Source organism: Condylura cristata, unplaced genomic scaffold (assembly GCF_000260355.1).
Source record: "Condylura cristata isolate star-nosed mole 26May11 unplaced genomic scaffold, ConCri1.0 scaffold00028, whole genome shotgun sequence".
Classification (NCBI taxonomy): Eukaryota; Metazoa; Chordata; class Mammalia; order Eulipotyphla; family Talpidae; genus Condylura; species Condylura cristata.
In genome coordinates this window covers 13,526,342-13,551,047 of record NW_004567129.1, presented here as the reverse complement: position 1 = coordinate 13,551,047, position 24,706 = coordinate 13,526,342, and the positions used below count along the sequence as shown (strand labels likewise).

Sequence of the window (24,706 nt, the reverse complement as noted above, 5' to 3'; positions counted from 1 at the left end):
TTTAAAGATTGATTTATTTATGCATACAAGAACTGGGGCATAGGCCAGAGGTGCAGGTGTTGAGAGGATTCACCAGAAACAGAGTGGGGAGCAGAACAGGTAGATTGACTGAAATGCACTGTGGAGGAGAGCAGTGTGAGACAGGGGAGATCTGCTGCGCTATGTGGGTCACCTCCCTGGCTGCAGTTGCTATGGACAGCTTCATAGTGCCGACTGAGACGTAAACCCTGCGCCACCAGGGAGGTCCAAGAGATAGGTGTTTTATCCGAAAAATTTCTTAGAGATTTAACATGCTGAGGATCTTACAGCCTTTAAGTGGCAAAGATGAAATACGAAACTAGATTTTCTTGGTAGAACCGCCCTATGCTTATTAGCATTGCATACTAAGCACTCGGTCGTGGGTATTCTTTGTATGGGAGGAATACAGGAAAAGTATGGTTCTTCCCTCAAGAAATTTTCAACTTGATTGAGTAGTTCTTAAAGTGTTATAGAACCATCAGCCTCAACATAATCAGAAATTGATTGTAAATGCAGATTCCTGAACCATCCCCTTACCCACAGAATCAGAAATCCTAGAGGTAGGGCCTAGTTTCTTGTGGCTTAGCCTCCAGGTGAGTCTGATGTCTTAAAGTTGAAACCCACTTTATTAGGCCAATATAGTCTGTGATCAGACTCAAGCAGAAGCAGTAGAGAAAGATGTACTTCACTGGCTCTCTCACCCCCAACCTATTTGTAAATTTTTCCTCATTCAACCAAGAGTAGAAGAAAAAACTGTCTACCATCATGTCCCATAGCAAAAGACAGCCTTCAGGTGAATATCCGAGTGTGATTCATAGTCACATAACATAAAAGTGAGGAAAGCATGTATGTGACAACAACCATTTTTTTCTAAAGTTAACTATTATGTCTTTGTTTTCTCTTCTTTCTAAATAGGAAACTAGGAATGGCTGGCCAGAAGCTGGGCTCCTCTGCTCTCCTTTGTTACATCCGCCCAGATACTGCCGATCCAACAACTACTTTTAGCTTGACTGTGGCTAATGTTGGCACCTGCCAAGCAGTTCTGTGCCGAAGTGGGAAGCCAGTGCCCCTCTCTAAAGTCTTCAGCCTGGAACAGGACCCAGAGGAGGCTCAAAGGGTGAAGGGCCAAAAAGCCATCATAACAGAGGTGACTTTTGCTTTCCACCTGTCACTTCTCCCAAATTTAGTGACTGCTTTGTGTATTGTCCATTTTCTTCCTATCAGTCCAGATAATTGTATCCAGTCCAGATAATAGTACAGAGAAAATCTGAGGGTAGTTAATTAAGGACTTTCAAAAGCAAGTAAATTAATTAAAAATAGAAAATTCCTCATTTGTGATCCTTTAGATATATAACTGGCATATAAAATTAATCTAAATGTTTTCCTTGGTTAATTTCCTAAGAAGAAAAGTGCTATAGTTTGACATCCTGTTCTTAGAAGCAAAGTTCCAAATATTTTCCCATTTATGGTGTATTTAACTTCATGCTTTTTTTAAAATAATTAAGCACCAGTATATCTATTTCATAGCTTTCCTCCTTTTTAAGGAATTAGAGTAACATTCTTTTTCAAAGAGGCCTTCGCAATTACTTGTGAATGTTGTTTTACTGCAAAGCAGCATTCTTTTCAGCTCTCTTGCTCATTTCAAGTTGGATTGTTTCTTTACAGTTGAGTTTTAACAGCTCTTTGTAAATTTTTGGAATATAGTCCTTATCAGATTTGTGCTTTGCAAATACTTTCTTCCAATCTCTGATGTCTTTTTATACTTTTAGCAGTGCATAGCAGAAGTTTTTAGTTTTTTTTTTTTTAATTAATTTATTTATTTGTGCATACAGAACTGGGGTACAGGCCAGATCCTCAGGGGTGGTGAGAGGCTTCACCAGAGACAGAGTGGGGAGCAGAACAGGCAGATCTACGAAGTACACTGCTGAGGGAAGCAGCGGGCGGGCCAGGAGAGGTCTGCCACGCCATGTGGTCACCTCCGGGGCAGGCGGGAATCGAACTCATGCAGAAGTGGCTTCAGCTTCTCAGTGCTGTGCTTTAACCCGCTGCGCCACCAGGGAGGGCCAGAAGTTTTTAGTTTTAAGTTAACTCCTGCTTACCAATTGACATTTCTGTTTTACATTTAGGGCTATATTGATTTAATTTTTTTAAAGGTGTAAACGTCCCTTGGAGAGTCTTTCTCTTCTTTTTGTATGTGGACATCTGGTTGTCCTTGCAGTATGTTTTGAAAGCCTTTCTTTTGTGCATTGAATTCCCTTGTTTCTTTGTCAAAGACCAATTGACTTGAATTGTGTGGGTGCATTTCTGGATTGTTGTGTCAGAATTCTGTATCAGGACTATCCATTTTAGATTCAACCTTAGGGAGCACAAAATCAAAGGAAGCATTATGGTTGATTCTTTGAGGACATTGGCCTTTGTTTTGGGCAAAACAAATGAAAGATAAAACAAATAATTTTTTGGTTGAGTAGTTTAATTTTACATTTTTATAGTATGTTTATATTTTCTTATGGGGTCCTAGCCAAATAAGAAATGTTTTTATAAATGTTCCTTTAGTCACAGATGTTTATTGTTTGTCTTTCAATTTTTGAGGACTGCACTTCCATTATGTTAGTTCATCTTAACAATAACCTTCACAAGAGAAGTGTATTTATTTCCATTTTATAGATGACAGAAGTAAAATTTAGAGTTTGCAGTAAATTTTGATAATTGAGAACCAAGATTTTCATCCAGAGAGTGATTGTAACTCTAAAATAAATCCATTGGTGGCTTTAGAGGTTTCTTTTGATCTGAAAAAGAGGATCAGTAAAAAGTATCTGTAGATGAATATTCCCAACCTGCAACATGGTTGTTCCTTTCCATACGTAGGTTCTGACCAGATCTGCTCTTCTTTTTTGGTACAGTCCTAACAGAGTAGGTAAATGATACCATCAAGACTTTCCTTTTCTCAGCAAATCATTTTAAAGATTACTTTATGCCTTAGCTACAAAGATTCTGTCAGCCATTTGATGGCTTCTTGAATCTTTTCAGTTCCAACTGTACCTTTAAAATGAGAAGTCATTTCATAATCTGTTGAGATTTAGCCTCTTTGAGAGTACTAGTAATAAGAATTAATGACAGTTCTGTTTATTGTTTCTCTAACAGACATTCCCCTATTTAAGAGTATGTTGAATGCTCTACATGTACTTAATGTTAGAGCAAAAATCTTTTGAGGCAGTAGTACCTTTAGCTGCTTGATTTTAATTGGTTTTAACTTAAGTCCTCTGAAGTGTTTGGCATAATGATCATACAGACATTTTGTTCTTTTGTGTATTGTACACATTTATTCCTGTAAATCCAATAACAAATCTTGGGGATAACCACATAACATATCAATTCTATCTTACTGGAGCATTGTGATCTAGAAACAATGTGATATAAAACTGCATGTCACTGTTGCTTATTTCTCAGAATTTGCTTCTTTTTGTCTCTAGGACAACAAAGTGAATGGGGTAACCTGCTGTACTCGGATGCTGGGCTGTACATACCTCTACCCTTGGATCCTCCCCAAACCCTACATATCATCCACTCCACTTACCATTCAAGATGAGTTGTTGATTCTGGGAAACAAAGCATTGTGGGAACATTTGTCTTATATAGAAGCTGTGAATGCTGTACGCCATGTACAAGACCCCTTAGCAGCTGCCAAAAAGTTGTGTACATTAGCCCAGAGCTATGGTTGTCAGGACAATGTGGGTGCGATGGTAGTTTATTTGAACATTGGTGAGGAAGGCTGCACTTGTGAAGTGAATGGGCTCACTCTTCCAGGTCCTGTGGGATTTGCTTCAACCACCATCATCAAGGACCCCCCCAAGCCAACCACTCCTTCCTCTAGTAGTGGTATTGCCTCTGAGTTCAGCAGTGAGATGTCCACTTCAGAGGTGAGCAGTGAAGTGGGATCCACTGCTTCTGATGAACATAACACTGGTGGCCTGGATGCTGGCTTGCTGCCAAGGCCAGAGAGGCGCTGCAGCCTTCATCCAGCACCCACCTCTGGGGGTTTTCAGCGCCAGCCTTCTTGTGCGACTTTCTCAAGTAACCAGTCTGACAACGGCCTGGACAGTGATGATGATCAGCCTGTAGAAGGGGTGATGACAAATGGCAGCAAGGTAGAGGTAGAAGTAGATATCCACTGCTGTAGGGGAAGGGATCTTGAAAACGCCCCCACTCTTGTGGAGAACTCTTCTAGCCCATGTCCTGAGGAACTCACCAGAGGATTACTTTGGGGGATCCGAAGACAGAACAGTGTGAATAGTGGCATATTACTACCAGGGAGCAAGAACAAGATGGAGTTACAGAAATCTCCCTCTACTTCCTGCCTGTATGGAAAGAAACTCTCCAATGGCTCTGTTGTGCCCCTAGAAGATAGCCTGAACCTCATTGAAGTGGCCACAGAAGCACCTAAGAAGAAAACTGGCTATTTTGCTGCCCCCACTCAGCTGGAGCCAGAGGATCAGTTTGTTGTACCCCGTGACCTAGAAGAAGAAGTGAAGGAACAAATGAAACACCACCAGGAAGGCAGGCCTGAGTCTGAGCCTAGCGAAGAAGACCGGACAGAGCTCCCAGAGGAGTTTGACACAGCCCTGTAATTCTGCCCCAGGAACCACAGCTGTTAGAGCAGGCTGTGCAGTGTTGGAATAGGGGACCCACCTGCAGGCATTTTGCCCCTGCATTTTAAACAAACATAGATGAGTGGGGTAGAACCCGGAGCCAAAAATGGTGAGAGCTATCAGGGTCTTGCTCTGCATAAGCTATAAACACCATCAGTGTTAAGTTTCACATTTAACCTACGTTGGAATTCCCAGAATTACTGGGATGAAAGCAGATGTTCTGTATCAGTCCTACCACCTGCCATTAACCCTTTCTCTCCTAGGATAACCTTGAGAATTTGCCTGCCTGGGCAGGAAAGGGACTATTTCTGTGGAGGAAATAACTGAAGATTGATTCCTTTACTAATTGCTGCTGATGGATCTCTGTGACAGAGAAATCACCTTATATCTCAATCTGACTGATGGGATGTGATGTGACTAGTCACATGGCTTTTCCTTCTTCTCTACGAGAATACAGCCTATCAAAATGACGTTTATTGGAAATGTAGAACCAATCAGATAATTTATGTATGTAATGTAATGAGAGCACTTTTCATTGACTGTGAACTTTATATTTTTGAATCTGCACTCGAGCCAATCTTCTTAGAGGCAGCCAGGCACCTTTGTCCACAGGCAAAATGATCTTTGATCAGGTGTGGGAGCCTTCTGTGAGGGCACTAGGAAAGGTCCTGGGAAATTCATTGAACTGCTGGATATTAGACTGTGAAAGTTCTTGAGAAACTCAGGGGAGTAGTATCTTCTTTGGGGGATGAAGATGGGAAAGAAGTGCAAACTAAAATTACTTCCTTCTAGGTCAGAAAAAGAATTAACTTCTTGACAAAATGTGATACCTGCTAGGACTCTCCCAGGTGACAAGAGACATTTGGGCGACAGCCTCTTTCTTTAACATGGGATCAAGCTGGCTGTCAGCACCCTAATCAGTAGGGCCAGGGCTGATGCTGCTTGCATCCAGGTAAACTTGAGTTGCAGCAGATGACTCCCAACAGACAGGCTGATTGAGAGCAGATGGGTGGATGGTGCTCACAGGTTAGACATGTTCCTTCTCTTACTCTAGAGCAGAGGGATAGTTTCCTATCACTCTCATTTCTTTAATGTTTAATAGAGTACTCTTCTAAAAACTGCTTACCCACCTCACATGGTTTTGAAGTACTGGGGTCAGTTACTAATAACCAAGAGTTAATTGAGAAAGACCTAAGCTACAGAAAACCTGGTTTACTGTATTTTTTGCACTTTCCATATAACCCTAGCTAAATACAGTTCCTTCCATATTTCTGTTCTGTTGACTTCTCCATTAGAAGACTTAAGAAAAATAATCCCTGTTCTATGTAATTTTGACATTGCTTGATTTACCCCATGGGGAATGTGCTGTGAATATTTAGAATACTTTCACAATTTAAAAGAAAATGAAATCAACCACTTTTAATTTGTCTCATGAGGAACAAAATGTTAAAGATGGGGTTTATTATTTATTAGAATTATTTTTTTTTAATTTTTGCTAAAGCAACAATAGAAAGTCAGATGACCTGTTTATAGGTAGTTATGAATCTTTGTCTTCTCAGAGGCCCACCCATGCCCATGTGTTAGGGGTCCCATACCCCTATCTAACATTCCATCCCTCAAGAAACTGAATTTTGAGTCTCCAGATTGTTAGGAGCATCTGATATCTCTGTGTTTAATTACTGGTCAGCTACTGAAAACTTTTAAAACTCAGGTCTTGATTTGAACTGTGGAACATTGTGGTTTATACAGAGTTTAGGTGCTGTTAGAAGTATGGGAACAGTGGTGTGTTGCTGCCTTATTTTTGTATGGGAAGATGAAAATGAAGGTAATCTAAGATGATAGTTGTGGGTGATGTAAAGCATCTTCCTTCTTGGAGAGCAGAACCTTCATATTATGGGATGGTAATGTCTAGAAAATTAATGTATTTGGGGAACATGCCACTTTACTATTGCAGGCACTTAACAATAGCCCACTCCCTACCTGTTAACTCTTGTTCATTTTCCATCCTGCTTATTGGAACCACCACAAAACTCAGTTCTGACATGACTTTACCAATTGTTGATGTGTTTGCCTTTAGTCAGAGCTCTAAACTCCCAAATATTCATGATAGGTTATTTTCAGGAAACATTAGGTTGTATAAAAACCTTTCATCTAGGCTATACCAAAACTGGTTATTCTCTTGTATAATTTCCTTTAATCATTTCCCTCTATAATGGCTCTCTATTAGCACAGAGGGCAAAAAGGCCATAGCCCACTACCAAAAACAGACAGAACTCTTTGATCTTTGGGTCATTTTAGTCATGAGATCTGATGAGGCTAATCAGGTGGTGAAATCCAGTGATCTGTCTCCAGGCGAATGTAATCTGCTTCCCAGGACTTAACCTCGGGGAGGTATTCCCCAGGTGGGCAGAGTGCAGGTGATCTCCAGTCCAGAGATTCTGGCCTCTGCATGATTCTCAGGTCTCTGTGTGTAGCTCCCTGTTAGTAGAGACGTTTAAGAGTGTTTGTGAAAGAACATCATTCCTTATGGTAGCAGTTCAGGGGTCCCATGAAAAAAAGAAAATAGTGAATTTTGGCAACCATGATATTCTTATTTTTACCCAAATTGACTGGAAATATATTAGAAAATGTTAATGCTGGTATGTCCTAAAGCTGCAGTGCTACCACAGAATCATTGAATACCACTCCCTAATGTAAGTGAGGGCTTTATTATAATACTGTAGAGTGTGCATGTGTGCAATAAGTGGACGAATTCATTTTCCTGGTATGTAGAAGCGCCTACATGAGCAGCTTGGTAATCATTGGGTGCTATTACAATTGTTTGTAGCGAGTGCTGTTTTCCAGGAGATGGAGCCAGTTAGGTTTGGCTGATCTACTGAATATCAAATGATGCTCTTCTTTCCATGTAGATCTTCAGCAAAAGCTGGTAGTTGGAAGCTATAGGCTCACCTTCTCTACTTGTTATTTTAATGAAGAGACCTCCATAAGGGAGCACTTGGCTGTTATTGATAAATGTATTAATTATTAAATAATTAGTCTCCAAGCCATTCGGTGATGTCTGCAGCATCACTCTAGAACTGTTTTCTGTCACTTCTTACTTCCTTGTGGGGATGGGCTGGGATTCAGACTCCCCCAATCATGGAGGCAAGTCAATCTTTCTCTTCAGTTAGTGACTTTTGCCCCATAGTTGGGAAAGCACTTCCTTGACTGAGAAAAGCAACTACAGTAAATCCTGCTGTTTTCCTCATTCAATCACACATAAGCTCCTTGTATTCTAAATTTCATACACTTCTCCCAGATGCTATAGGGTTTTCTCTCACTGTAGCCAATGGATGTCCAGACAGTGAGTTCATATCTTATGGTTTTGTGCAATCATTGTTGTATTGTAGTCCTAAGACTCATTATAGTGTATTTTTGATATTTTTGAAATGTGTTAAATTTTTTAATTCAATAATTGAGCCAGAGCATGCTGCAGCAAATCTATTGTTTGTAAAAAATAACAACAATAATAATAATAAATAAAATAAAATGGAATATCTTTTTTCATGGCTTTGTTTTAAAGTGGAAACCTGTTATTTCACAAATACTTCATTTAGTATGATACTAATTTTCTCTAATTACTAACTTCTTAGCCAGAAGCACAGTTAGGATTTTTCTGCTTTTTTTTTCTTTAGGGGAAGATAAACAAATGAAACCACATTCCATGGTACATTATGAAACTCTGAGTTAAGGCAAATGTAAGTATTTTTGATCACCTTTCAAGCCAAAATAGCAGGACTGATTTTCTTAAATTAAGAAATATTCTGATTTGATACATATGTTTAAAGAATTTCCAAAGATGGGAAGCTCAGTTCCTCCTTACATGCAGCTTATTAGCTGACTAGGAGAAACTCATATTGTAGACACAGTACAGCACTTCTTAAATCAGTGGGATGATAACTTCAGAGGAGCCAAGTCAGTAGTCTAGCCCCGTATTTGTTATCCTGTAATGGCTTTGTAATCAGAACATCAGATTTGGCTCACAATCTGGTTAAGCTTTTAAGTTGTTGGCTCCCATCACTCCCATGCATTGTCTCCTATAATCTGTGGATTTCCAAACAAGATTTGCTACTTCTCACTCCAAAAAAAGCTCAAGTTAATTTTTTTTGCAGACTTAACATTTTAAACTTGGTTCAACTGCCATTTAGCATCTTCAGTGTGCTGGGCTCCTTTGGCCTTAATACCTCAATTCTTAAGATAGAAATCTCCCTGTTCCAAGTGACAGGAGATTCTCTGAGTGTTTTCTTTGCTTCATGTGATCTTAATTCTGGCACACCAAAGGCCGTAAGCCATTCAGAACCGGTGCCTCTGTGTGATTCATGTTGGTATGTAGATTTAACTTTGTTACTTTAGGCAAGCGTTGACTTCAGACAAGTTATTTGATCTCCCCAAGGCTCAGATTTTCACTTGTTAATGGAAATAACAAGTGCTTGTCAGTTATGCACTTTTAAGTGAGATGATGCAAACAGGTGCTTCCTTAGTACCAGATCTGGTACAGTGAGCGATCAATGAAGTGACAACTGTTGGGTTAGCCACAGCTGAGCTGCCACTGTTGATCTGCCTAAAGTATAAGAACAACTATAAAACTTTAGGTTAAAATTGGGTCCTCCCTGGTGGTGCAACAGGTTAAGGCAAGCACTGTGAAGCTAGCTGCAGCAGCTTCAGTATTAGTTAGATCCCCAGCCAGGGAGGTGACCCACATGGCGCAGCAGATCTCTCCTAGCCCGCCCACTGCTCCCCTCAGCAGTGTACCTCATCAGTCTGCCTGTTCTGCTCCCCACTCCATCTCTGGTAAATCCTGTCACCACCCATGCACCTGTGGCCTGTGCCCCAGTCCTGTATGCATAAGTAAATAAATCTTTTTTTTTTTAAAAAAAAACCAGAACCTTTAGGTTAAAATTATTGAAAGCTTTATTTTTAAGATTTGATATTCATGATGTTACATTATAATAATGTTAGAGATTACAGTCTACTTTTGAAACCCTACTCTTTTAAGACCCTGTCAGAGAATGCAGAAATGAAGAAGCCTCCCTTAAGCCTTTATATAGTCTAGTAAAATTAACTGCTTTATCTTTAAAATCAGTTGAGTAACACACTTAAAGCTTGTTAATTGTAGTTTGCATTGTCTGGAAGCCTCATTTTAAGACAATATTTCAAGAAAATGAATTCCAATTGTGAAAAATACTAACGAGAAATGCTAGCAAAAACCATTTTCTCTCTGCCCTCCTGCAGGAATCCAGGGGAGGAACGTGTGCTAAGCATGTGTCTGAGGATCAGGAACCAGCCTCCCTGCTCTAATGGAAGGAGGCCTCTGGACACCCATGTCCCAGTCACACTCCACTTCCAAATGTGCAGAGTAGTTTCCCTCTAGGAAAGAGTCAGAACATATCAACTTGTTCAGAATTCAAACACAACTGCTCTGAAATTACTCTAATGGGACCTAATACAGGGGGCAATTACATACTTCTTTTGGTGGTGACTACATAGGTGTGACAGGTTAGGATGTTTTTGCTTGAACACGGGGTCTGTACCCTATGTAATTTTCAGCTTTCAGAATTTCCCTGACTACTTAGCTATTACCATGATTACCTTTCCTTTGTTAAAAAAGCAATCCTCTGAAGGCATATCCAAACTTCTGACTCTGTTCTTTATCGCAAAGGCAGATAATTTCCCCCAACTCCCAGTCAACATAGACTTAATGATAGAAAAATGACACAGGCATCTGTGTATCTTTATACCAGAGAGAACACTTACAAAATCAAGTATGTAAAACCCATTTGTCTCCTGTGTGACTTAAAAGGGCCCATCTTTTTGAGAGAAACAAGGGAGATGAGTTGACATTTCAATACCAGAAGATAATCTCAGAGTATTCCAGACCATAGGTATTCTGGTGCACCAGTGCAACTGTGCTGCTGTTCTTGGCTGTCTTTGTAATGTTTTTGTTCTCTGTAGCGCCGCAGGGCCAGCACCACACTGGCACTATACATGATCACCAGCAGACAAGCAAAGGTGGCTGCTGCTCCATCAGTGCCCGCCAACTGGCAGTTCATCCAGGTGAGACCCTTGCGGGCATAGAGCCTCTCTCTGGTTTTGCAAGTGTCTGTGGCATTGATCTTCAGTGCTCCATGCAGGTAAAAGCCAATGCCTATGCAGTAGCCCGCTGCTGCCAGGAGGCTGAACGCCACCTCCAGGAACAGCCACTTGCTTGGTAGTCTGGAGGGATTCTTGGATCCTTGGAGTAAGACACCCATGGTGAGGACACCCAGCCCCAGAGAAACCGCCACACCGCCGTATATCAGGGGGGCACGGAGCACCGCATACTTCTGGTCCAGCTGCCGAACCTGCTCCAGCTCCGTGCCCTCAAATGGTGAGTAATAGTTGTTCCCGAAGCCGCCACCATGGGTGAAGCTGGCACTAAATCCAGCAAGGACAAAGTATGAGGCCACGATACATATGAGAACCATCCCATTCAGTATCACCTCCACTATCTGTACCACACCTAGAAGGAGAGAGATGCGGGATTTAACACTGATGTCACTCACCCACAAAATCCTCTAGGTCAAGCTAGAGAAAGACCCTGGCGATCTGACTTTAAGGTCAGGCTCAGATTGAACATTAACATCCTTGTTGGTTTATTGGTTGAAGATTTCTGTCTTTGGAAAATTGAAATGATACTCTAGAAAGTTTTTGCCAATTTCCTGGAAAGCTAAAAATACACTTACCATATGATCTGGCAACTAGACTCCTGAACATTCATATCAAAGAAATAAACAGTTCTACCCCAAAATGTACATAATGTTCATGTAGCTTTCTTGGTGGAAGCCAAGTGCCAGAAACAACCAAATGTCTTTCAGGTGTGAGGATATATACAACCTGGTATAGAGACCAACTGTTTGGTGGGTAAACGTCTCCTCCGCAATAAAGAGGATCCATTGACTTTGCAGTACTTTGGGTGGATCTCGGGGAATTAAGATGTGAGAAGAAAGTGCTAGCTGCAGAAGATCACATACTGCATGTTTCTTTTTTTTTTTTAAGTTTCAAAATGATAGAGAGGTGGAGAACAGATCTGTGACGAGGCAGTGGGGTGAAAGGAGAGGGGGAGGGGTTGGGAATGACTGAAGGAGGGGCACTAGGGATGTGACAGTCCAGCAGGGGTGGCGGTCACACAAGTTACAGGCGCAATAGAACCACACATGCTCAGCAACCAGTGTGTGCAGAGCTAGTGACATTGAAATAAGCTCTGGAGGGTGTCAGCTTCCTGGTTGTGCTATTGTACCACAGATGTGCAAGATGTCACCACTGGGGAAAACTGGGTGAAGAATACATAGGGTTTTTCTACTGTGTTTGCAATGTCTTGTGAATCTGTACCTATTTCAAAATTTAACACTTTTTAAACTGTGAAATGACTTAAAAATATATAAAATCTGCATTTCATCCCTTCTTCCCCTGCTTTCCCCCACCCCAAAACAAAAGGGAGCATGACACACCATTCTACAACTTGCTTTCCTCACTTCTTACTCCCAGAGGGGCTCTCAGATCATGTCTCACTGAGTCTACATTCTTGTTAGGTGGCCTGCAACTCCATTGTTGCACAGACTGGCCTATTCCACCAGGATCCTACTGAATCTGTCCACTGGGGGCTTTCTTACTAGTCCAGCCATAGGGCCGCAGGAGCAAATAGGTGATGGAGATGAAAGCCTGACCAATGTCGGCTTTCATTTGTCACTGAACGAGATCCAGTCTCTTCTGAGATGAAATTCAGACAAAGGATCCCTACCCTTCCCTCAGGGTTTAGAGAGAACGATAGTGGAACCCAGGTTCATATCCCATTCTTTGCTGCCCTGTGAGCCTGCCAAGTCATGACTGACCAGCAGACACTATCTGACAACCAAAGACAGCAATGTCCTCTCCCACCCCACGGAGCTGTGGTGAAGCCCACATGAAGCACGTGCATAGGAACACCTGGAAAAAGCTCAAAATATTGCTCAAGTGGATCTGGATGCCCCTCAGTAACACTTATAAAATAGAGGAGGATTCATGAGAAATTTAAGAAATGGGGCCAATGGATGAAAAGTGTGGCTTCCAGAAACCAGAAAATGCCAATACGCTGGGGGCACGGGTGGAGAGGAAAGTACAGACCGGGCAGCGCAGACCAGTATCTCCAGCATATTTAGGCAGCAACACTGGGCTTGCTGATCCCTTCTCCTGGGCCCACACAAATTCCTAGAAGGTCCATGGGTCGTGGCAGCAAGGGCTCCAAAATTATTTTACCCTCTCTCTCTGCAGCAGAGCCTTAACCTAGACATCATTCCAATGTGGGGGAGGGCGTAGCTAATCTCCACCTAACACCCTTCTCTGCCTTGGTTCTCCTGCCCACATTAGTTAATATCTGACCCTCCCCAAAGAGAGGCAGCACCTTCCACTGTAACAGGTGGACAGCAGCATGAACTTTGCCTTCAGGGACAGATTCTGCCAGAACAGTGGAGCCATGCACATCAGTGAGGCTGAGAAGGATCTAGATCCTATCAACCACCCCACTGATTACACTAATCAGAATAACAATGGCCTTTGACTGAGTCATCCTTACTGCAGCTGTTGAAGGAATATGGCCACAGACTATTATCACCTTGCCAGCCAGGCTTGATCTGCTTAGCATGCAATATCAAATAAGCTCACATATTTCCAAACTACTGTTAGTACAGAAAGACACACCAATGACAGTGACCAGAAGGGCAAAAGCTAGCAGTCAAGTCTCTCTGGTGAGGCAGAACATTCTTAGGGAACACTGCATATAGCTCTGTGGAGAGAAGTAGAGACTGACACAAGAGGTTTTTGTTGTGAAAAACTTTCTAGGTGAGGCTGGTTGTATAGCTGATCATTCAATACTCTGCTTAATTATACAGCTACTTCTGTTTTTATATAGGTAGAAATGGAGGAGAGTAAGTAAAATCTTTTATTTAAAAAATAAATAGTACATGTGCAGTCAAGCCATGCATAAAATGAAAAAAAAATTTCTCCAAATAAAATAATAGTTATTATTTTCTTATGTATTTACCAGAAAAACAGCTAACCTCATACAAACATTTATGCATTTCCTTTCCAAAAGACAAACTCAACTTTTAAATGCAGTAAGTTGCCTGCATTATGGGGTAAGATAAATGTAAAGAGAGCCATAACTTCAAAATTAAAGTTTTTCTTTGGATTTTTATTGGATTCACATAGAACAAAGAACACATTCACGTGTATTGAAAATATTTTTAATGTGCCAATAAGCACATGCAGTAAGAACCCATAAAGTTTCTTGGCTGAAAACAGCATTCTTATATTGGGAAAGATTTTACATTCTTTTGTTCTGTTAGATCCTGAATTCCAGAAATCAGACTTGACTCTTCATACAATGGTACATTTACAAGAGGTACAAAACATTTATTGAGCTTTCAAGGCCATTGTAAGGGGCTTGTAGAATAGCTTCTTTGCAGCACAGGGTATTAATCTGATCTCCCTTTCCTAGCCCATTGCCTGCCTCCAACTTTAATCTAATAGCAGTCCTGGGGACATCCCCTAGTCCCTCCATCAAGGCTATTAAGGGAGTGAAGGACCTGAGAGTTCAGTCTGGAAAAACTCCAAGAGCAATTCTTAGACAGCTGTATTTAGAAAAGTTCAAGTTGGAATGTTATCCCATGACTAGGTAGCTTTTCATGAACTTTGAAAATAAAGTTCTCCAAACTCACTCAATTATTGCCCTTTAACCAAGGGTTGAACTTTGCAGTTGGACATGCCTTTTGCTTCTGGACTTTTGGCTCCTGTACTGAGGTTAAATTTTCTTTTGCTTCATCACCAAGAGAGGAGGCCAGAATTTGCACTTAGGGCATCCAAGAAAGTGGCTCTTGTCACCTGGAGCTGCACCCAGCAAGCCAAAGCTGGCCTACAACTGGTTGAGCATCTGCAGGTTCCACCAGAGGTGTGCTCCTGAGCAGCTTCCATTGTGAACATTTGGCAGAAGGCTTTCCAAGCCTAAAACACTAACATTTCTGCAGGCTTCTTTTTCAGCTTTCTGAACTTCCGGTACCCCTTGATGGCCAACACAGCTCCCACAATAAAGACCAGCACAGCCAGGGTGGCAAAGATTCCAACTCCTATATCTCCGCCATGGAAAGTGCAGCTGAAGCCACTGTACCCCTTGTTCTGGTACAGGGTCTCCCTCTCTTTACACACGGGAGAGGCATAGGCAGCAGACACGTGGTGGAAATACAGGTACAGAGCAGGGATGTAGGCGCCTGCGATGAGCACATCCAATAAGCTTTCAACCACCAGCCACCAGGGACAATGCTCTGGGACCCGAAGAATGCCCAGGGTGAGGAGGAGGCAGCAGAAGGCCATGAGCGCACCACTGCAGGCCATTGCGGTAGTGACCGTGGGCAGCTTTAGCTGGTAGAACTGGACGTCCAGCTGCTGGGCTTTCTCCCCATCAGCACCATCAAAACCACTGTAAGCCCCTCCATACTGGTAATAGTAAATGCCCCCTAGGCTGGTGATGCCTGTATAGCCACCTGTGGAACTGTAAGATACAGAGCTGCAGACCAGGATCAACAAGTTCAGGAGGAGTTCCAGCATTTGACAGCATGCTGCAAAAGAAGGGTGTGTTATCACTTAGGCCATAGGTCTGCCTAAAGGGACCTTTATCTCACCATTGGCAGCTCTGCTGCAGTGGTTCTTTATTCTGCCCCAGGGAAAACCTGAGCAGCCAGAGCTGTAGGATTAGCAGCAGATGAAGGCAGGCAACTGTGCCTCCAGAAATGAGGTCAGAGGTGCTTTGGATTTTCAACAGAGCACAGCCACCGCCCTAGGTGAGAGTGCTGGAAGATGGTGGGAGAGTTCAGTCCAGTCAGAACGAGAGGCTGCTGTAGAAGATGAGAACCTCCTCTACCCCAGCCCTCCCGTGCAAAAAAAGTTATTGTCTCTTTAGATAAATGTTGTGTGGCTCTCTTCACTTTGAAAGAAAAGGTGGTTCCAAGTTGGAAGGAAATTGTAACATAGAACATTAAAAAATGAAGTTAGAAAAAGCATATAAGTGGGCCCTCCCTGGTGATGCAAGTTAAAGCACAGCACTGCAAAGCTAGCAGCAGCTGCTTCAGCATGACTTTGATCCCGAGCCAGGGAGGTGACCCACATGGCTCAGTAGACCTCTCAGTCCCACCTGCTGCTCCCTCAGCAGTGTACTTCATTGATCTGTCTGCTCTGCTCCCCACTCTGACTCTGGACCCCAGTTCTCTGTGCATAAATAAGTAAATCTTTAAGAAAAAAGCATGTAAGTCATATATCAAGATGTGATTTACAGGTATTAGAAATGGAAAAGATTAAGTTCATTAAGCCCATAATACTTCCTGAATTAAGCAGCATACTAGGTTTTATTGTTCTCGGACTATAGTTCACCAAGCAGGTTTTAAGTTTCACTTTGTGTTCATTAATTTCCCTAAAGAGCAAATCTGGGTTTTTCCCAGGGCTTGATTCTTGCAGGGCCCTTAGATTCCTTATCTTGGACAAGCAAAGACATTAGCTCTTCTACCCAAACTGGCAGCTTTCCCCAAAATCTTAAAAAAATACTTCATTGAGGTGTAACAAAATGACCCACATCAAGTGTACACCTTGGTGTTTTGACAGTGTCTGTGCAGTGCATTGTATCATAATCAAGACATAGAAGGTTTTCATATGCCCATAAAGTTCCCTGGTGACACTATGTGGTCAGTCCTCTCCTCTCACCTCAGGCAAGCACTGATGTATTTTCTGCTTTTTGAAATTAGGTTTGCCTTTCTAGAGTTTCATGTAAATATGATCATACAGTTAGGTACCCTTCTGTGTGTGGCTTCTGCTATTTAGAACAATAAAAAAGCCAGGAGCTTCTGAACTGGAGGGAAATTGTACTTGTTGAAATGGTTCTAGTGGGTCAGCCAGCTTAGGGATCAAATTGCCTGAATCTTACTGATTTGGGGAGAACCAGATTTTGTGCTGGGTCCAGTTGGTCTATATATGAAGCTGTGTTACCTTTACACATTCTGTCTTTGAAATCATGCATTCTCCCATATTATCTTTACACAATATTAATTCCCCACCCTATGCAAATAGCATTAATGTTTTTCATCATAAAGAAATAACAAATCATTAAATTATAATAAGCTATACTTACTATAAAGTTTATCACATAATATAAAAGTACCTAAAATTCCATCAATTAAAAAATACCTATGTGATTTATGTTTTCATCTGTACTTTTCTGAACTATATGCATATCTTTAGCTGTTAAATTTGTTTATACTGCAGCAAATAGGAATTGACTTTATATTTTTTAAAGGCTCTATACATTACTATAGTGAATTGAAATAATTCCAAGGTAAGCTGTTCCTGATGTTTTTTACATGGGAGCAAATATATGCTGTTTATTAATATTGTATTGGGGGAAGGCTGAGGAAAAAGCCCCACAGACATTTATTGCTGTTTTAGCTTTAATAGAACCAGAAAAGAATCCTCAGGGCTGGGAAGACACCCAGTGTGGGATCTGTTTTTTAAAATAAAGAACCAGTGCCTCTCTGTCGCCCAAGCCCTTGCGAGGCTGTTTAAGTGACCAGTACTTCACTTTAGGTCTTTTCTTTGTTCTGACTCTGGTGAGTCCTTCACAGCTGTTAGTTAACACTCGTAAGAGGCAACCATGGTTTGATAATCTTGACATAGGCGCCATCCAGATAAGGGTTAGTGCATGAGATACATATATATACAAGGCACAGGTATTGAGAATGTAAATAACTGAGAAAAAAATCTCACTCTGCCCCAAGGAAACTTTTTAGCATGATCACAAGTCCATGTCATAGTCAGTGGGAAGACACCTCAGGACTAAATCTCTAGGTCCTGAGTGAGAGACAAGTTCCACTGCTGGAGATGGCAACTTTCCTGGGTGAAAATACAATTAAACTTACAGAGATGCTCAGCAATTAAAACCACAGCGGAAAGCAAACATCACTTGATTTGAAAGCTAAGGGTTTAAGGGGAGAGGCCAAGAACACAAAGGAAGGGAGAAACTGTTCCAAATGCAAACTTGGGAGCCAAGGAGGGCAGCAGGAGAGGTACTTTCTTTCTGGGGCACCTATAACTCTTCATGGGTCCATCCAAAAAATCCATGAACAAGGCCTGCCCACACAGGACTCCCTGGTGGTCTGCTGAGCATATGGTGTGTTTGTACTTGTTTTTACTTAAAGCAAGTAAGCTCATCCCCTAAAGATTCTAATATCTAAGTGAATATGCCTGTGAAAGTGAATTTGAGATCTCTTTTGTCCTCAGTGTTCCAGTGAACTTCAGGGAACCTCTAGGGAGTTAGCGCTACCTCTGCCTCCTACTTCTGCCGGTTTACTAGTGGAAGACATCCTCTCTCTAATGAGGAAAAGAAAGCACAAAAGATCTACTCTACGTTCAAGCTGAAAATCTCTGGGTGACTTTTATCCAGGTATGCATTTCCTGTGGGAGATATAAGTTCCTAGTGCTTAATGCCTGTTTCTTCTCAAACACCAGACTGTGTGTTTATATGGGGCTCTGGGCATCCAGAGTTCTTTGTATGCTCTCATTTGTTAGGTCCTGACTGCCGGGCCATCCTTTCACTCTTGTGATTCAAAAACCCAATCTCAAGGCACAAAGCCAATCCAACCTATATCAAGATGTGCTTTGGTCAGAAGCCTCCAGTTCCCCCTTTCTTTTTAGTAAATTGACTTAGAAAAAAATTCATCTTTACAGAGAAATCTGTTAGCCAGCCTCTGGTTTAGTCCTACTGTTTTTTGTTTTTATCATCAAGAAAAAAAGGTGGGCTCTCCCTGGTGGTGCAGCGGGTTAAAGCACAGCAATAAGAAGCTAAAGCCACTTTAGCATGAGTTCAATCCCTCCCTACCCCGGAGGTGATCCACATGGCGTGGCAGACTTCTCCTGACCCGCCCGCTGCTCCCCTCAGCAGTGTACTTCATCGATCTGCCTGTTCTGCTCCCCGCTCTGTCTCTGGTGAAGCCTCTCACCACCCCTGAGCCTCTGGCCTGTACCCCAGTTCTGTATGAACAAATAAATAAATCTTAAAAAAAAAAAAAAAAAGAAAGAAAAGAAAAAAAGGTGAAGTAAGTAAACCATTTCAAGTCTTTGAATTAGGTTCTGTGTTACTTAGGAAACCTGCTTGTTCTCCAAGGCTTGTCGAAAAAATGAAAAGTCATGATGCTGTGCCCACACAGGTAAGCTAGAGTGAGGACCCTTGCATGTGGATTCCTAGGGCTCCCCAGATGAAAGTTCTATAATCCTATTATCATGTACATCATTGCAATTATCCTAAATTACATTTTCCGGCACAAGTTTCCTGAATTCTCTCCCTTAGGCTGAGAACTTTTCCCTTAGTCATACACAGCCTGAGAAAATTTCACAGCAAGTCATGTGAGTCCAAAGAGCTCACCCTGAGAAACCAGATTTTCTTCACTGTTGGTGAGGCCAGGACTCATGTTAGGAGGGGAATGCTGGGAAACCACTTTGGGAACTGACATGGGATATTATTGAAGTATTTTTCAAATGGTAGATTTTTTTTTTTAAAGATTTATTTATTCATACAGAACTGGGGTACAGGCCAGAGATGTGGAGGGTGAGAGGATTCACCAGAGACAGAGTGAGGAGCAGAACAGGCAGATCGACGAAGTACACTGCTGAGGGGAGCAGCGGGCGGGTCAGGAGAGGTCTGCCGCGCCATGTGGTCACCTCTGGGGCAGGCAAGGATCGAACTCATGCGGAAGTGGCTTTAGCTTTCTTAGTGCAGTGCTTTAACCCGCTGCGCCACCAGGGAGGGCCTCAAATGATATATTTTAACAAGGGTGGTTTTTTGTTTCTGTTTGTTTAAGATTTATTTATTTATACAAATAGAACTGGGGTACAAGCCAGAGATGCAGGGTCAGTGAGAGGCTTCACCAGAGACAGAGTGGGGAGCAGAACAGGCAGATCAACAAAGTACACTGCTGAGGGGAGCAGTGGGCGGGCCAGGAGAGGTCTGCCACGCCATGTGGATCACCTCTGGGGCCAGGATAGAACTCGCACTGAGGCAGCTGCAGTTAGCTTGCAGTGCTGCGTCCTAACCCATTGTGCCACCAGGGAGGGCCCGTGTTTCTGTTTGTTCTTAGTGAAATGAAGTAAATGAAATGGAATAGAATAGAAAGCACTGGAGCAGTTGGTATGTGGTAAGGTAGTACAGTATCATGTCCCTGTGCTTGTGAGAAAACTTGGTTTTAACTTAAAATGTCTTACTGTGGGTCTCAGGTGTCAGATTGCCTGTCCTGTGATGCTGCCTCCTACAGGGGATGTTCCCTCTGACCCAAGCCTGGATCAGCCTTCAGAGGCTCTGGTTCTGCCTGCCTAGCACTGTGGTTCCACCTGCAGCCCAAAACCACTGGCTGCTGGCCTCAGTGGAACCTCAGGCCACATTTGCAGAGAAGCACAGAAATCTAGTCACATCTTTCAGATTTTTCAGTTCCTTTTTTTTTTTTTTTTTTTTTTTAAGAAAAATGAGAACCTCATGTAGATAAAGTGAGGATTCTAGGAACCTAAGAAGGATGTTTCCTTGCATTTTTGCTTTACCAGCTCAGACCCCTTCCAGAACCACCAGTGACAGTGAATGGTCCAAGTGTCTCCCAAATGGCTCACCTCTCCCAGTGCACAAATATCTGCATTTATGGCATTCCAGGAGTCCTTCAGCCTCTGACTGGTAATATTCTACTTCTTCACCAGGCCAGGCATCCTGGGGCAGGTATCTCCCCAGAGTGAGTTCACTAGGATCAAAACCAGACAGGGCCATTAGGGGGCCTCATATTCAACCATGTACCCTATAATAGGACACCTCACACTAGTCCAAGACCTTAAAAGACTGTGCAAAAGTATAAGAAATTGATCATAGCATTTCATACTCTAGAGAATTCTGTAGCTCAGTGGCCTCATAGAGCATCCAAATACTTGGCCCAGTTGGTTAGCCATCCACATCCCATACCCCTATAATTCAGAGCACCGGCTTGGATGCTGCTTTGTCTGTCTGGAGAACTGTCGAACCAGGGAGTCTGGAGCTGACTTTTGAGCTTCAGTTCTAGCTCAGCAGGGCCCACCCCCTCTTCAAAATGGTCTGTGTTCACAACTCTGGTGCCCAGGCTGGCATTTTTTCCCCTTCCCTTGCTTTATTAGAGCTGAGCTCTAAGCATGTTGGATGACGGATAGCTTTGCACATCAGATGTCTCCCTCTTTGTGACAGTCCTGGCACTTTCTGTTACTTTCTTCCACCCCAACCCACCCCCATTATCTGGCATCTCCTAGGCTTTGGTGGGGCTACATCCTACTTGCTGAGTTCCAGAGAGTCTTCTAGAACCTAGCTCATCATGTATCTTTGGGGTTTGAAATCCTTAAACTCTTGTCACCTTGGATAAAGTTTACAGAACACATGAGACCCCCCTGCTCACCTGTCATGTTCACATACTCAGCCATAGGGAACTTGCCATAGGTAAGTCCCCTTCAACCCCTTGACCAGCAATACACGCCTTTAGGTCACTGGGGAAGTTATTTCCGTGTTTGGTACTTTTCGTCTTCCTCTTTCCACCTTCTGGCTCCTTTTCTACAACCCAGTTTTGAAGTTATCTCCCCCAGACAGGCAGGGCCCACCTCTGTGTTCTGACCTGCTGCTTCTTCAGGAACTGCAATGGGCCCATTTATCTGTCAGTCTCCCAACCAGATTGTGGACACAGAGTAGATGTGATTCATTAACCCCTGCCCTACACCTTATCCACTGAGTAAAGGCTTGTCCCGGGGAGGAAAGACAAATTGCCCTTTGGTTTCAAACTGCCAGCCGACTGACAAGAAAACCTACAATGTAGCCCTGAGTTCTTCCAGGTCATGCACTGACCACAATACTAAATTTGTTTTTAGCCAAGGAAACAATATCTGGTATCTGGGCACACCCTTTGTTATAGTTTGGTTAGTTGGTTTTAGATAATGCAACATAAACTCAGGATAGTGGCTTTCCTGCTGTGTAAACCTAACAAGGAAGAAGACTGAGCTTCAGCTTCCAAGTCCCAGAGCAGCAAGGAGACTGACTTCTCAGAGAAGAGAGCAGTTATCAGAGTACCAGGTCCAGCCTGCCATCTGCGGCCTGACAGCCAGCTGAGCATTCAGTGATATTTACAAAGTAAATAGATTGTTGGATGGGAACAAGACCAGTTCCCTAGAAGAGGGTGTGGGGTCCATGTCGAGGTCCAAGTCGCCTCTCTTCCCTTCAGATCAGTCTTTGAGAACCGCAGGGACCTTTTGCCTCCCAAGGCCTTCTGGGAATTCTGTGTTCAACAAAGCAGGAGGGTTGTCCAGGAGGGTGGGGTCTAGAGCAATAAGAATTTGAATGAAGGTACCCCAAAAGACCTCAGTGACAAAGGGGGCCGCGAGTGGGGGTGGGGGAGATCTCTGTCCTTAAGAGAGTTTTAGGTGGATTTAATTATTTGAATAAAAGCTTCTCCCAGCAATGTTTGGAAGAGTACCTATCCCTGGAAGGGGTTATGCATTCCATTGTTAACTCTTCGTTATGCACTTTTTAAGGCCCAGCCTTCAAGGTAGAGGATTTGGGGGAGGGTTGGTGTTGGAACTCAGGACGAGGAGCTCAGGTTAACCCCACCTACCTGATCTTCCTACCCCCTCCCTTTCCTGTCCCGAAGTCCTCTCTTCCTCCTTGCCCGCAGCCTCGGAGCTGCCACAGCGAATAGGGGTGTGTTCTGCTATGTTAATCGAGTTCGGGTCACGAAGTGGAGGCAGCGTGAGGTTTGCCTTCCCTCCCAAGTCACCTCTAAGCACGGAAAAGAATTCACCGTCTTCCTTTAAGTCGACTTTATGGACAAGTAGCCGGAGTAGTGGGAGGGGAAGAAAGCAGGCGGGCCTGAGATCTGGGCTTCTAGCACCGAGCTTGCAGGGCCCCCCAACCTCAGCTTACCTTGGCGGTGCGCGGCGCCCGAAGCCTTCCTTCCTGGAGGGCGTCGGCTCCCCGGCTTCCCTAGGCCAGGGGGGCGGGGCTGCGTCCCAGGTCGGCCTCCGAGGTGCTTCCCGCGCCTGACTTTGGCGGGATTTTCCCCAAGCTCTTGGTTCATCAGCGTGATAGTCTCCGAGCTGGTGTAGGTCCTGGCGGGGGTCTCGGTCCCTCCCTCTGTTCCGGTCCCCGTCCCTCCGCCCGCCCCCGTTTCTCTCTCTGCGCCGCTCCGCTGGTCTGTCCCGCGGTCGCTCTGCGTGGCTGTCCCGCGGTCGCTCGGGGTGGCGGTTTCGGTCCCGGCGGGGATGCCGGTCTGGGTCCCTCTCTCGCGACCGGGTCCGGGACTCTCGCGTCCCCGACGTATCTTCCATAGTTGGGATCCGTGTCCCCGCCCCGGAGCGACCCGAGGGCAACAATCCACAAGTTTCCCAGGCAGGTGGCCAAGCCCAGGGGCGGGGCAGGGCGGGGCGGAGCGCTCACCTGCGCGCACGCGCGCTTGCCCCGCCGCGGACCCTGAGGGTGCTCACCTGAGATCCTTTCCTGACTGGGGGAGCAGCTGTGCGCCGTACCGGCTCAGGCTCCCAATAGTGTTTGGGATGCCGAAGAGAGGGTCTCCTAGCTCTACACCCAAGGGAGTCGACAAAATCAATCTCCCGTGCACTACCTACCCAGGGGTATCATCTCCCACAAGGTGGGCAACCTAGGGAAACAACTCGGAACTGACTCAAGCCTTGGCGTTGCTTCCTGAGGTGTATCTATTCACTCACCCATCCACCTGGCCAATCACCCAGCCAAGAGACGCATTCCGGGGTTCCAATAAGCATGCTTACTGTTTCTGACAAGTCTCATGTCTGCGAAGCCGGCCCTGAATAGAATGTGGTGGACGTGACACCAGATGACTTCTGGGGCATGTCCTAAAAGACTGCAGCTTCCGCCTAGCTCTCTCTGGGGTTGCATCACCCTGGATCCAAGCCACAATCATGGAAGAAGTTCCAGGTTAACATGAAAAAGCATGTTCTGACCCGTGACTCCAAGTTTCAATCAACAGTCAGCATCACCTACCTGCCAGATGTTAGTGAATGAGCCCTTTCTAAGCGCCCCCCTCAGACTCTGTGATGCCTCCAATATTTTGAGCTTTTCTGCTCAGTGCCTGCCATTGTGAGAGCCACCCCCACCAGGCCTTTCCCAATTCCTGACCTGAAGAATTCATGAACGTAATTAACAGTTGTCTTATCCCTCTGAATGTGGGCTGATTTGTTACTCTGCAAAAGATAAACCAGAATGCCTTTCAGGATTCTGGTCCATATTGACCTCTCCTTTTTATTAATTATTGTAATTTTAGTTCCAGAGATGTATTTCATCTTTTTTTTTTTTTTAAAAGATTTATTTATTGGCCCTCCCTGGTGGCGCAGCGGGTTAAAGCACAGCACCGAGAATCTGAAGCCACTTCCGCATGAGTTCGATTCCCGCCTGCTGCCTGCCCCGGAGGAGACCACATGGCGAGCCAGACCTCTCCTGACCCGCCCGCTGCTTCCCTCAGCAGTGTACTTCGTCGATCTGCCTGTTCTGCTCCCCACTCTGTCTCTGGTGAAGCCTCTCACCGCCCCTGAGCCTCTGGCCTGTACCCCAGTTCTGTATGCACAAATAAATAAATAAATCTTTAAAAAAAAAAAAGATTTATTTATTTATACAATACAGAACTGAGGTTCAAGCCAGAAGTGCAGGAGCAGTGAGAGGATTCACCAGAGACAGAGTTGGGGCAGAACAGGCAGATTGACAAAGTACACTGTAGAGGGGAGCAGCGAGTGGGTCAGGAGGGGTCTGCCACACCATGTGGGTCACCTCTGGGGCAGGGATTGAACTCATGCTGAAGTGACTTTAGCTTCTTAGTGCTGTGCTTTAACCTGCTGTGCTACCAGTGAGGGCATATTTCATCTTTTGGTCTGGAAATTTGGAA

The 24,706-nt window shown here is 43.9% G+C and overlaps 2 protein-coding genes across 2 annotated transcripts in view; one reads left to right on the top strand and one right to left on the bottom strand.

The window, feature by feature from the left end:
- Positions 1 to 8,184, top strand: part of PHLPP2 (PH domain and leucine rich repeat protein phosphatase 2) — a 62,812-nt gene extending 54,628 nt beyond the window's left edge. Inside the window, exons 17-18 of the mRNA XM_004690404.2 lie at positions 934 to 1,165; positions 3,489 to 8,184. Of these exons, the coding sequence (XP_004690461.1) occupies positions 934 to 1,165; positions 3,489 to 4,643 (1,387 nt within the window). The 3' untranslated portion in view covers positions 4,644 to 8,184. The remainder of the gene's footprint in view (positions 1 to 933; positions 1,166 to 3,488) is intronic.
- A 2,267-nt stretch (positions 8,185 to 10,451) lies between these two features.
- MARVELD3 (MARVEL domain containing 3) lies at positions 10,452 to 23,135 on the bottom strand. Its single transcript, XM_004690202.2, has 3 exons — positions 22,717 to 23,135; positions 20,406 to 20,530; positions 10,452 to 11,202 (listed from the first exon to the last, which is right to left on the bottom strand). The coding sequence occupies exons 1-3, from the start codon at positions 23,118 to 23,120 to the stop codon at positions 10,565 to 10,567; spliced, it is 1,167 nt and encodes a 388-aa protein (XP_004690259.1). The 5' UTR covers positions 23,121 to 23,135; the 3' UTR covers positions 10,452 to 10,564.
- Positions 23,136 to 24,706: the final 1,571 nt, after the last annotated feature.

Excerpts from the sequence above, each read along its gene's own strand:
- MARVELD3 (XM_004690202.2), bottom strand. The coding sequence starts at position 23,120 with ATGGAAGATACGTCGGGGACGCGAGAGTCCCGGACCCGGTCGCGAGAG. Across the intron at positions 20,531-22,716 it reads GGGCGCCGCGCACCGCCAAG|TGAACTCACTCTGGGGAGAT; the intron begins GTAAGCTGAGGT and ends TTTTGATCCTAG. Across the intron at positions 11,203-20,405 it reads ATATTTGTGCACTGGGAGAG|GTGTGGTACAGATAGTGGAG; the intron begins GTGAGCCATTTG and ends CTCTCCTTCTAG.